The sequence below is a fragment of the Cavia porcellus genome, unplaced genomic scaffold (genome assembly GCF_034190915.1).
Source record: "Cavia porcellus strain 051 isolate PalLab524CR breed Dunkin Hartley unplaced genomic scaffold, mCavPor4.1 scaffold_9, whole genome shotgun sequence".
Taxonomy (NCBI): Eukaryota; Metazoa; Chordata; class Mammalia; order Rodentia; family Caviidae; genus Cavia; species Cavia porcellus.
The window spans coordinates 31,342,078-31,356,394 of record NW_026947492.1 but is presented as its reverse complement, the minus strand read 5'-3'; the positions used below and the strand labels follow the sequence as shown (position 1 = coordinate 31,356,394).

Genomic DNA, 14,317 nt, shown 5'->3' with positions numbered 1-14,317 from the left:
TCATTAAAAGAAATAGTGCTCATATTGTTTGATCAAGTTGGAGTGCCTATATCTGATAATCTGAGCAACTATTTTGAAGATAACAAAATGCAATATAATAACCATTGTTAATTTCTTATCATCTTGCTCTGAAATTCTTAATCAATTTTGTTTTTTATTTTTCTTTAAAAATTTTTAATTAAAGTGAAAACCACATTAAAAAAAGAATGTAAGTACTAGGAGTCAAACTTTGCTTGGCTTCCCTCAAACGTCTTAACAAACTTCAGAAATATGTAGGTTGTGTGCATAACTTTGTAAATAGTAAAATCTGAGCTCTAGAATAACTCACTCAACACACTGTACCATTGCTGTCATAACTGCTTCTCGTTCCCTTATCCCTCAACTCAGGTGACTTCTTTGCATTGTAATACATTGCAGTACTTTTACAGGTAATACTTTGCATTGTATTCCTAAAGCGGAAAGTCAAGCAAACAGTATTTTAAAATAAAAAGAATAGTGTTACCAGGAGTTCCACTCTCATGGTGTTAAAACACTCCAAATATGTTACTTTTGTATGTTGCACCTCTTGAATTCCAAGTGTTGTAAAAACAAACAAACAAACAAATAACAAAGTAAACCCAGGACAACCTTACATTTTTATTTCATATTTATTAGATTTTTTTAAATAAATGTCTGTTTCCAAGAGATATGATTTTAAACACTGGCCCAGAAAAAGAGAACTGGCTTCCAACAGGAAAGGAAATAACACGAAGGTAAGGGAGAGTACTGTTAATATAAATGTAAGTGGTAAGATATCTTTACCAATGGGGACACACATACAAAAAGGAGGAATCCATACTGGTTTTAAATGTTTCCCTACTGTGGTTCTCCTAAAGTGGGTTCTCCAAATCTTACTACTATTTTTTCATTTACAGAAGTCTTCCTTAAAGAATACCCAGCCACCTCTGCAAAACGTTTAAAGCAATATGCTAAACAGAAAAAGAGATAATTTTCCAGTACCTCCCTTCATTTTATCAGATGAGGATGGGGTCCCCATACTCTGTTCCCAATTCCTTTTTCTCCTCACTACACATAGACCAACCTACCCACAGATATTGATACAACTTATACATTTTAATGTCCTGGGAAAAGATAGAAGTGTTTTGTCAAAGTCACTCTCTCAGTAGTGGGCATCTGTGCCACAGGATCTGGTATTTCAAATGAAAATTGAACCTAAAAGAGAAAAAGATTATAGACTTTTTTTTTTTTTATCTGAGTGGAGAACCTTGATTTGGTCAGTAAAACAAAAGAAAACTGGGATAAATATAGGAAAGTAAATGACTTTTTAAAAGCCATTCTCTAAGAACCACGGCAAGAAGCATTATCTAAGCATAGAATGACCTTTCAGACTTAAAATCTGTTGCTGATCCGTTTGCTATATTGGCTATGGGCCCATTAGAGTTTACTCATATGTCTGTTTATAGCAGAACAAGAGCTTAAGTAAGTGAGTATTCCTTAGGGCTTCTGGATCTTTCTACATTGGATCTCTCATACATGTTTTCTGACCCATCAAGGATCTTCAAAATTCCTTTGGACAGAATAGTTTTATAGAACTATTGGAAGATAAACAGGTCCAGAACTGACACATAGGAATCCAGCAGGAAAACAAAAAGCTGGAGCAATAGAGTAAGGAGAAACATTTAGCATCTCACCTTTCGAAAAATTTCCTGCAGGTCACAGCACCAGGCATATTCTTGCATAGTTTTAATGAGTTTCATAATAAAAAGAGAGCCTCTTTGAGGATGTCGCCAAGAAACATTATCTGTAAAAAAAAAAAAAAAAAAAAAAAAAAAAAAAAAAAAAAAAATCACATGACAAGTGTTTGCTTGGACAGAGGGGCAGCCCCAATATTTCCAGTGCAGCTTATGCATAATACTGAGGACATCACGTTTTCTACTTGTTGCATGGCACAGCAAATATATTTAATGTTAGTGAGAGTATTTTATGAGTACTCAAAACAGTGATTGATGCAATGCAGGTATTAGGGCAGCATAGTCCTCGATTTAAAGGAGATGCAAATGCATGAGAGAATGGAAAGGACAGAAGGACATTGAGAAGAGAGGTTGAATCAAGCGTTTCAAGCTTGTTATTTAATGGCTCTTATTTAAATTGTGGCATCAACTATTGAGGTAATGATTTCTGTGACAAAGAGACATTTGATGAACACATGTAATACAACAAAAACATCTGGCAAATATAGGATTATGTATTAGAAAATGCTAAATAAGAATGAAAATTGTATCAACATAATGATAAAGGGTCAAAAGGAAATATCATTTCCAAATGGAAAAATTAAAGGTTTTTTAGAGAAGAGAACTATGGAAGACACCACTAATAGTTATATAACATAGCAGATACATAGAAATAGTGGAAATACTTAAAATATCAAAGGGAATGTACAGAGAGAAAGCAATAGGAATAGCTGTATGTATTCATGGACACATCATTTAACCAAATCTTTTAGCCAACATAATGGTAATAAAATGCATATTAATAATTAAAATCCTGTTAAATTATGGCTGGATTATTGCACTTTTGCTAGCTAGTAAAAAATAGAACATAAGAGGAAAGGCAGAAGCAGGCATCTCTGCAGGTCTTTGTGGAATTCAAGAAGTTGAAAATCAGGTTTCTCCAGGAAAAACACATGATGCCATTAGGATTTATACAGAGGACTCTGAAGTTGAAGATGCCTGAACTTCGATTTGTATCTGGAATCATCTGGATGGGTGCAAGAAACAAAACTGAAGGGAACAGAAACCAGCAAAACAGCCGTTGAGAAGTCAGACGATACAGTCTACAATGTAGCCAGACATTAATATATTGTAGAAGCCAGAATCAAATGATTCAGAAGAATAATTTTGTCTGCTATTAAGTCCACTCCAAAAAATGCAAAAGAATGCATGGTATCATGGTTTTTACATTTCTCATTACTGGAAAATGTACTGTGTTCTACATCAGGACATGGTCAATATAATGAGGTGCCAGGCTGTTTCTGGAGATGGGAATCGCATTATAGAAGATAATCTCTAAATTATTTGAATCAAGGAGGGATGCCTTAGCATCAAAGGTAACTAAGAGAACATCAACTCTAGGACAATGCAAAATTTAGTAGATGAGAGGATTCACATGACTTTTATTTAAACTTTAATATGTGAAATATCTTGAGTTGTTATAAGATACAAACTGCTTATAACAGTTTTTTGTGTGCTTTTACTTCGTAATATACTCATTATTGCACATATATCATCTCATTTAATGCTTAGAATAACAATCTTACATTTATATATATTAATGAGTGATCAATAGGAAGCCTAGCAAGGCTAAATGACCAGAACTAGTTCACAAAGGACTAAATAGAAGTGTCAGGATATACTTGAAGTGCTCCTTCTCCATAGCTTACATTTAGAATCATTCAGATGTATTTTCTTTTATACACTTTATAATTCACTTTCACATAAGACTTAATGAGCCTGATTTGCCCTTATGTCCATATTTTCCCTCAACATACTCTTCTACAAATGAATAATGTCTTGGCAACTGGGAAATAAGGGATCTCAACATGGTGGGCATCTTTTCCTGTGAAGTCCAAGTATAATTCATTGCTCTTCAAAGATCAAGGAAACATGGTAAAATTTTATTGCTAATTTTATTGTTAATTCAGTAGAAATATATGTACATTCTATCTTCATGAATAAGGGCAGTTGAATGTGTTTTTCTAAGAAAACAGACTTAGTCTTCAAAAGTTTCATCTAAAAATAAACTTTAACACAATGGTGTGAATTTCTCTATTACTAATCCTAAAAAGCTGTTCTGCACAAAAGCCCATTACCTGGTGTTGAAGAACAGAAAGCAATAAAATCCTTTTCTATGTGAGCTTTCATAATGCCATCATCCTCAAAATCTTCTGGATTGAGTAACATTTTGTTTCCATAGTCTCCTGCTGAATCTTTTAACCACACTGCTCCTTGGTTGCCTGGAAAGAAAAAAAAAATTTAGTTTCTTTTCCTATAAACTTTTAGGAGCACTATTGGTTTCTCTAAACCACTACAAAACTATGATATAATTAATTTATTTACCACATAGATATATTCCATGTATATAATATCATACATTATCATTCTTTTACATATAAACATGTGTTCCAGGAGCTATCTTGTCAACAATTATTATTTTTCATAATGCGCAAATGAAGAGCATTTAAGCATCAAAATTTAAAGATTAAAAATGAAGTATCTCTTTAGTTAAAAGTGAAAGTAAAATTTTCAAACCAGAAACAAAATTCACAGAAACCACATCTGATGGATTTACTAAAATATATGATTTTTTAAATATCTAGAACATACATAAGAAAACAACGAACAATATTGGATGTATGAAAATAATAGAGTCAATAATTGAACAATTTGTGTTCCAGCAGAGATCAACACTCACCACCACGGCAGGCTTGGATGATGATCACCTTGGGTTTGTCCTTCAAACTTGGACAGTTGACAGTGTTCAACATTACAAAGATAGCATTGACTTTCAATACATCTGAGACTGCTGCAGAGTATCCCTTTCCACAAATGCCACCTGGAATACCATGAGACATGAACACCAGAAAAGTGCTGTCCGAGGTCTTGTGCTCTGGGCAGGCTGCAAATGCCTTCACCTCTGTAGCCATTTCCTGAAAAACATCACACCACCAGTTTTGGACTGTGTGATCATGGCACCCTGAGATTCCAATAAAGAGACAGTGTAGGATTTCCCTGAGTCATTCCATGACAATTAATGAAGTAGGAAAGAAGGTTTAAATCTCAATTCAGTGAGAATTGATGAAAGCAAAGTTTATAGAAAGTCATCAGATTTCTAGAGGAGAGAAGCTGACCTTCCTTAAAACACCTGCTGATTGAAACTTACACCAAACTCTTGCTAGAGGACATCTGCATTTGAAGAGGATATTTAACATCAGACAGTTTCCAAGGGAAAATTTAAAGATAAACTATCAAGAAGTTAAGTTTCCTGGCATGATAACTTTGCCTTCTAACATTATTTATGAGAATAATAGAAATAATTATTGTCTCTATAGTTCAAAAAATATACCGAAGCAGTGAGGTTTTCTCTCACAATCACTTGGTATCCCAGAGCTTCTAGCAGTGTTTTCATGTCTCTGACATCAACATCAGCTCCGGTCCTTCTGGGAAGAGTCTCAAATTCTGTGTTGCAGATAATGAGGGCAAGACGTGTGCGGGTCAGCTTATCCCTTATTGCATAAATCTGGAAAAAGGCACATTGAATGGAAGTCTTATTTTCTTTAACTCAGTATTTTCTTCTGTGTTTAAACAGTTGCTCCATCCTGAACCCTGTTAAGAAACCCAGTCCCATGAATGATAGATTAACAGAGGGGAAGAGAATGCAGGCTTTATTCAGAGGTGGAAATGGAATTTGCAAATGTCCAGATCATCTGAATATCTGCCTGTGTTTTGGACAAGGGATATTTTAAAAAGATTCACAAACTTTGAAGGCAGGGTTATGCAATGGGAATTAAAAACAGATACTTCCACCTCTGATTGTTTGACTCTGTAAAATGTATTTAGCAATCCTCTGATTTTAAAATGGATGATTTCTAAGGTTAAAGTCATTAATATGCAGAATAGTTACGGTAATATCTGACTCACAGTAAGCATCCAATACTAGCAATTGACATTGCTTTATTACTGTTTTTATTTACTCATAGAAATGGAATTCTCTGTACAAGCCTGGGATTCTAGGAGGCAAGGATCTGTTAAGTCAGGGGAGCTGCCTAATGATTCACCAGAGTATCTCAGTTACTTTGGCTCTAAGTAAGAGCCACTTCACTTTACAATAGACTCAGGTATTATGGATCTTTCAGCCTGCTCCATGCTTGTGTTCTGAGCACAGCACCTCTGCTGACTTCTCTTTCCGTATTCTTTGGAAGGTTTCCAGAGGGCAAAGCTTGAGGGTTCCTGCTGGGCCTGAGGATAGGACTACAGCTTGGTTGTCCTGTACTTCACAAGCAGCTGTAAAGACAAGAAACACTATGGATCATCATATTTCCAAATTCTTCCCTTCCCACTCTTGACAAAATCACCTATGTGTGCAGCCACAGAAGTTAGTGTTAGGGGTACAATGCTGGGATGCTTGCTAACAAGGTGAGCACATTTATTGCTGGTACAACACAATTCCTGCCAGAGGAGATTTCTAGAGGCTTGATACAGGGACACAAGAGATATACATTTGTCTGTTGGAATAACTTTTTGACAGATATCTTAGAACAATGTAAAGAAAAGGAATTCTTCCAGATATTACATGTCAAAAGACTCAGAAAACAATGTTAGTAAAACATTAAAATATAAATTTATTTCAAAAGTTTTAAAGCCTACTGTAGATTAAAAGATAAGATTGTTAGAGGTATGTTTTGACTATTTAAATGCTTTGTAAAACATGTATGTTTTTTCTATTTATTAACTTAAGAAGCATGATGGTAGATATTTGTATTTTTTTAACTTTCTCTGGTCCTGTTCTTCAGAATCACTTTCTGCACTATACCCATGTAAGATGGCATAAAAATATTGAATATATAGAATAGAATAGCTAAAGTAGAAAGATAAATGCTACAGTCAAGGGGCATACTAGATATAATCATCTCACAAAATGCTGATTGTTCAAATGTAAGGGAAGGTTTCCATAGTCACTATGAGAAAATCCCAAAGGTTTTTATTTGATTACACACCACCCCACAATGTAATGTACTGACTAAACAAATTAATCTGCTTGGTTTTTATTTTAAAATAGATATAACTTGACTGGATATCCAGAAGATGTTTTAGAAACTAAATTGTTAAAATAAGAAACATCATCAATTTTAAAGAAGAATCTTAAATAATATGTTGCATATTCATCATTAAACATTCTAAGTGGAAAAAAGAACTAATTAGAATCAATGTATTGGAGAAAATAGTAGAAATAATCATTAATTGGGAGAAATATCCTGTTTCTGCATAATGAACTCTAGAGAACAATAGCAAAAATAAACAGAGAAAGTTAAATTAAATGAGCTATTTTTCCAGGAATAGGATAAGGTCTTTGGATATACAATGAAATATCCAAGAAAAAAACCTAGTTATATCACTATTAAAATGTTCAGTATAGTGATTTTCCCATGTTTTCTATGTTTCATATTCTTCCAATCATAAGCTCCTATTAATTTAAATTAAAAATGGTCACTTTTGGATGGCACTATTCCACAATTGTGGGTCCGAAACATTTTTAAAGAAAAAATAAAATAGAGATAAATTGTTAGGAAGAGGCTAATACCTGAAAGAAGTAAAATTAGCTATCAAGGAGACTGGTGAATGTTGACTCCTTGAATAAAGCCGAGACTATCATTTCCAGAGCAGAACAGATGAACTTAAGATGTTCTTCATCATTTGGAACACAAGCATTCTCTGAACTTCCTTTAACATTGTGAGAAATGGGAAGTGTTTTTTAATGGTTTTGTGACAAAGAACGCATACTTTCAGTGTCCACATTTGGGAGGCACTATTTCCCTGATACTTAGCTGCTGTGATTTGATTATATGTTCCCCCAAAGCCTCATGCAGTCATGGAGGCAACTGAGTCTAGCGTTTGTGATTGGTTTATTGTCTATCCCTGGGATTGGTAGTGTGAATGCTGCACCTGCCCAGGGACAGCTAACTAGCCTACAATACAAGTTAGGGAAGGAAGCTTGCCTTCCCCTTTTTGCTTTCTCTTGTGGTTTTTGCCACCATGAATGGCTGCCCCTCAGCCACAACTCCTTTCCTTGGCGTCAGCTGAGTGTGCACTTAAATCTCCAAAAAACTGTAAGCTACATAAACCTTTCCTTCATTCATGTTGGGTGTCAGGTGCTTTGTCTCAGCAGTGAGAGACAAGTAAACAAAACAATAGCTAATCACTCCAGAATGTAGCTGTGATCAAGGGACTGGTTTTAGCAATGCTGTGCAAGATATGTTTGATGAGACACATCTAGACTGAAAATCCTCCACTAATTATATTCTATGTGTTTTAGAATGCCACTGACTGTATAGCTGTCATAGTTCTTTTGTATTTTCAGGTATCTGAGCCACAAAACCCATGAGCCATGGGAAGAGGTATTAATACCTGGGTTAAAAACTGGAAGAAAGCTGCCTGATGCTCATGAATGGGCATCCTAAAATTTTCATTCATAAAATGTAATTTTCTATCATTTAAGAACCACTGTAAATACTTGAATTTGATATTGTTCCCTATATTATCTTTATTGAAATAAATGTGTATAGTATAATTTCTATTTCTAAATGTGTGATGCTTAACTTTACAGGTACTGAGGTTGAACCCAGGGTTTTTGATATTAAGTAAATCCCCAGTCCATGTCTGTTTGATTTTGTGACAGGCTTTCACTACATCATAAAGAAACCCAGGCTGGGCTCCCACTTGCTTTATTTCTGACTCAGTCCTCCATAGTGCTGTAGCTGCACATATAAATCAGTGTAATATTTGATATATGTAGCTATTGGATACCATGTAAGTTTAACTGATATAGGTTTGTACAGTATCATTTCCATTGCTAAATCTGTGGCAACTTTAACTTGATAGTAGAAGGTTGCCTATCTATTGATTGATAATTTAAGTATTAATGCAACTTCAGTCTTAACAGGTGAGCTGTGTATCTTGTTCATTATTATAAATTGTTAACTCTACATAGAACAAGATCTGGATTATAAAAATTATTTTTGAATATTCTACTAAAATAGTAATTCTGATAAACTGTATTTAGAGAAAGTATTTTAACTATTGCACAATACTGCAGACTATTAACAACCATGGTTAGATGACCATTATGAATTAACCAGGAAGGTTTAATTTCATTATAAATCATGAAGTCAGTGGAGGTAAAGGACAAATTTATTTGAAAAAAAAAAAAAACAAGAAAAATACAGTAAGAGTTATGGATGTAGAATTAATCTGCACTGTAGGAATGTGCACTGTGAAATACAGCAGTGGGAGTAGAAAACAACAGACGAATCCAGATTTGAGAGAGGAATCAAGAAAAGTTAACCATTCCTTGACATTAGAATTTAAGAATAAGAGAGAATCAAATATAAATTTTTGGGAAGCCAGGTTTGAACAAGTGGTGAAGTAACACCATTACTCAAGACAGAGGAAATGAGAGAAGAAGTGGGAGGAGGGAAGCATGGCAAATTTAGCTCTGGGAGCTTTAGATAAAGAAGTCTCAGGGAGCTCTGAATGAATATATTTACTAGGCACTTGAACCATAAAGCCTGGCCTTCGAAAGAGAAATTAGGATTTAAGACACAGGGTCCAAACTTTTTATTATAAGTGTGGACTGTGATGCTGTGAGAATAGTTTGTGGTAAAGCATAATAAACTCAGTAGAGAAAAAAAGGGCATATTGTCCAATAAGAATTGCTATTCATATTCCCCTCTCCTTGCGTTTAGGCTATTAAGTTAATGACTAGAAAGACGAAGTTTCAAAGAATGTTCTTCCTTGAAAACAATTACCTGAGGAAGAAGGAAATACTTCTTGTTTGCCCTGTGTATTAAAATCACTTCCAGTTTGTGGACCTGCCAAAAGATACCAGACAATGAGAGTTACTTATGATCTCAGATGTACTTTGTGCAATGCATTGCATACTCCCCATTGACCTCCATCCACAGGCAAAAGGGATTAACAGTCCCATCCAAGATGTGATTCAGGTGAACTCACTCTCAGCACTGGGAAATGAAAGGCTTTACTTTTCATAACTAGGTAGTTACTTAGAGGACAAAAGAATATCTGTAGTGAAAGTGAGACTAGGACATCATCAGAAATGGGAAACTGCACTTGATATGTGGATATCAAGGTGGCTCTTAAGATAAGTGCTACAGGTGTGTGCATAGGAATAAATCCTAACTAAGAGCTGGTTTTAGGGCACCAGCACTCACAAAACTAGTGTTGCTAAGATTTACCACAGCAGAAAAAATTACCATGATCTTCTGCTGAAATCAGAGGGAAAAAAAAAAAAAAAACTCAGTTCAAACATTGAGACAAGTTGCTGATGTTACCAGAGGAATATTTATATCTATAGAAGAGTTCATCCAAGAAAGGCTTTCACTTACAAGGTATTCAATTCTGCTCTCAAAATTGGTTTTTGTGTTATTAAACCTACGTCTTTAATGTCTAACTTTTTTAATTTTCTGAAAAATAAAATTTTATGATCAAATAGAGAGTAACAACAGTTTGTATATGGTGCATGATTGTCTTCACAGTAGCTTGGAGTATACGACATAGACCATAAAACAATTCTGACAGAGAAGAAACTAAGAGTAATGCAAATCTTACCTTGAATAACAGCACCAAGACTTTTTACTTTTATATTATTGAGACATGGTTTTGCCAAATTGATAAATTTCCAGACTGTCTAACTTGAGATCCTTCAGTTTCAGCCTCCCTGAGTGCTTTTATTATAGGCATGATCCATTATCCTCCACTTTCAATGTATTTTTCAACCCAGAATTAGGCAATTTTGTACAAAATCAGTAAATCTGCTTCACAAGGTTGCAAAAATATTTTATGTATATTCTTTATTCATATAATCTCAACTCTTTTAAAGTAATGAGACACCTATGGTGCTTAAAGACTTCTGAGGCACAGACAGACCATTTAACAAAGTGGCTCTAATGATATAGATGAGTGTCATAAGAAAATACTGCATAAACATCCCTGTAGGACTTATGCTACCCAGCCATTTTCTATAATTGTCTGTTCTATACTCTATCTATCCTCAGTTATGTAAACTTGACCAAAAGTAGTAATGAAATTAATAATAATAGCCATATTGGTTATATTTGCACTGGTCTTTAAGGAGTAACTCATTAGGTTATTTTCTGAAGGATTAAGTAAATTCCTAAACATGAGGGTATAAAACTGGTATATCCACCACATAAATGTTCATTGGTCTCCATTAAAAATTTTGGATTTTAAAAATCAAACCCTTCAGATGGCTCCAAACCTACTCCCTGGAATTTCCCAGGTGGATGCAACTTGCTATTAGTAACCTGGTTTCTCCTCTGAGGAGGAAATCCTGGAATCAACATTCAAATTATTTAGTCATACAAATTTAACTGTATCTTTTGTTAATAGTTCTACTAGATTGTATAGGATTGTCAAATTCAATGATAAAAATTGAATTGAATCTTATTTATACTGATAAAGAACTTGTAATAACAGCAGTCACCCAAGAAATTTGTCCAAAATCACAAATAACTTGAAAATTAGGAATGCCCCAAATTTATTTTATAATATCTAAAGAATACAAGTTTTCTTCAGAAAAATATATCCAACTCCCATTGACAGAGAGCCACATGATTTCCTACATAAATTTCAGCCTAAGGATTAAGGTTATATTTGTTCCATCTTTTTAATATTGACTATTGGACTATATTTATCATCAAAAAATTCAAGATATTTGAGGAGGCTTTGTTATAGTAATAGAATATTGCTATGACCTCTTCTCTAGAAGACCTTACCTATTAGTATACCTATTAGTATATCATATATTATCTTTAAGTGTTACAAATATGACCTGAGGAAAAACCTGAATGAAGAAATATCATCTAATATCTAGAAATTCGGGACTGGGGAATTAGTTCAGTGGCATAAGTGCCTGCCTTGCAAGTGTGTGGTCATGAGATCGAGTGCTGGTACTGATAAAAAAGAAAAAGACAAAAAAAAAATTAGAAATTCAGACTTCAGGTAGTAAAACAGTCACAGTAGGCTGTGGAAATGCCTTTGGGATTCAAAGACAAAAATGGAGCAAGGAAGAAGACAACTTTGGTTATTTTACAATCATTTCTGATCCGTAATGAATAGGAATTTTGTAGGATATAAAAAGAAAATAAAATAATGAGAGAAAATATGGAATTCATTGCACGTGAATAAATACAGAAAACACATACAATATCAATCATATAAGAAAAGGATTCTGACAACTTAAAAGGAATAATGTGTTTGGGATGTGAAAAAGAATTCAGTTCCTGGGAGTCCACGGTGCTGGTGGACAGTTTTGAATAAGAAAATACAAAGACTCAACTGAAAAAATGAGGCTATTAAAATCTTTACTTTGCTATAAATATTCAGTTTATTCTCTGAGTGTTCCCCCATCATTCAACTATAATATATTTTCCCAGAGAGGCACATTTTGGAACACATTTATGAGATGTGTTATATGCCTGTGTCTCCACATCAGATGAGAACATACATCCATAGTGAGTTTGAGATTTGACATTCATGACCCAGGAAAGTGACTTAAGTGTTAAAGTATATCATTTAATGCTTTTAATGTTTTTTATGAATTTCCAGAAATAAGTGAACATATAGGCAATATAGGAAACAGATGTCAGTGGGGAAAAAAGTCATTGAGACCAAACTCATGGGAAAACAAAGAGGAAATGTGCAGAATATCTGCTGACACAGGAGTGGAGTCCTGAATTGAGAAGTAAGGAAGATCTCTTCACACTAACAATATTAGAAAAGAAAAAGAGGAAAAAGACTGTTATAGTACTAATTTCTCTTAGTTCATTGTAAAGAAAAGTGTGTGCTAATAGCATCTGGAGAATTTTTGTACCTCTAACTTGTACTCTGAGTAAGTAATTTGAAGAAACAGTAACATTAATTATTGTTATACTCTTAAATTTTTGTTTCAAAAATTTTCCCATCAATTAATAAAAGAGAGAATAATAAATTAACCAACACCATAAAGAAGGAATCAGTTAATAAAAAATGTCAGATTTTGTATGCAAAGACACATAGACTATGTGAACATTAACTTGAGTCATCAAGCCTTACCCGAAAAGAATCCCAGTGTCCTAGCAAGGTGGCAATCTTCTTCATAAATATAATCAATACAAATCTGGCAGGCCTGGGGCCCTTTTCCAATGAGGCTATCCACCAGTGCTCGGGCCTTATCCATAACTGTAGAATTTCCACATGTTATAATCTGTACCTCTTCTTGGTTTAGTACTCGTTTCTCAAGCAATTCATCCAGCAAACCATTTATTGTACCTGTGCCAACTGAACGAACAAACTGCTTTCTTTTCTCCTTCATGGTCATGTCTGTTTGGAACAGAAGAATTTCTCACCATGAAAACAGCCACATTTTCCTCTCAGATGATCAGCAAGAAATAGTTACTTTAAGACTCAATTAATAAATCATCCATCTCCACAGAATTCAGTATACTCCAATTCTATTAGTAGAATTACCTCTATTGCTACACTTAGCTCTTCAACATTGTCCATCCATGCATATGGAGTGGCCTGAAGACCGAGAATTCCTATCCCTCTACTAAGTAACTGAAAAGCAGCAATTACTTTGTCGCATCTCATGTTAATTTACCTTTGAATAATCATAGCACAATAAAACCTCATATTCTTTGTGAGAACAGCTTCTGATACTGATTTTGTTTTGATTCAACTTTCTCTGGCAGACTTCAGACACTTAAGAGTTAAGGTTGCAAAATAGCCTAAATCCCGGTCCCATTCTAACACATGGCCTTACTTACTGACACCCCTCCTTCATAAGCTTCTCCTGTAGTTTAAACAGTGCAGTTTAAATCTGAGCTCTTTCTTCCTCTCTCTATTCTTTCCCCTCGATTCTGCTCACCTACACATTTACAAAAAGAGACACACACTTGCAAAGCTACTCATTCCCTAAGACCTGTCCTTTCATGAGTCAAAAATTCAAAAACTCACCAGCCATGGTTTTCTATTCTATCTTCTTGTATGATATGAAAATGAAAGTATCCCTCACTTCCTCTTTAGCAAGGCACATATATTTATTGAGAAATAACCACTCACCACGCATTTTTACTCTTTTATTTTCTTGAACAAATGTTAAATTCTTGGAGTTTAAAGCAGATCTGAGATTGCATTCATTGGAATTTTTCTTCCATGTCATTTGGAGCAGTTCTTGGTTCCTAGAGATCTAGGGCTCCCAGAACATAAAGTAAAATTTTTGTATAACTAAACTCAATAAAGAATCTACTGTTCGTTAAGAATTGTGATTCAGAAAAATAATTCAAACTGTGGAGAATTTGAACCACTCTTCCTACCTTCTTCTGCTACTCTGTGGAAAATCCAGAGGTTATATTACTGTCTGGTTTGTTTTTAGAAAAAGAAAGCCTTTTTATTTAAATCAAATGTTTCTGGTTAAATGCTCTTCCTTTTCAGGTGTATCTGTTCTGAGGTACTCTTTATCATAC

General features: G+C 34.4%; 1 protein-coding gene across 1 annotated transcript; it reads right to left on the bottom strand.

The window, feature by feature from the left end:
• Positions 1–628: 628 nt before the first annotated feature.
• On the bottom strand, positions 629–13,862 carry LOC100725217 (caspase-1). The gene is made up of 9 exons (XM_063256148.1): positions 13,809–13,862; positions 12,906–13,172; positions 9,581–9,643; positions 5,944–6,059; positions 5,122–5,295; positions 4,471–4,705; positions 3,869–4,012; positions 1,692–1,801; positions 629–1,212 (listed from the first exon to the last, which is right to left on the bottom strand). Exons 1-9 carry the CDS (start codon positions 13,813–13,815, stop codon positions 1,114–1,116), a joined length of 1,215 nt encoding a protein of 404 aa, XP_063112218.1. The 5' UTR covers positions 13,816–13,862; the 3' UTR covers positions 629–1,113.
• Between the last annotated feature and the right edge of the window lie 455 nt (positions 13,863–14,317).

What these genes read in the sequence shown, in the direction of transcription:
- LOC100725217 (XM_063256148.1), bottom strand. An exon ending in CATCCAAGCCTGCCGTGGTG is followed by an intron (nt 4,013 to 4,470) that starts GTGAGTGTTGAT and finishes TTTTCTTTCCAG; the next exon opens with GCAACCAAGGAGCAGTGTGG. An exon ending in TGCAGGAAATTTTTCGAAAG is followed by an intron (nt 1,213 to 1,691) that starts GTGAGATGCTAA and finishes TTTCTCTTTTAG; the next exon opens with GTTCAATTTTCATTTGAAAT.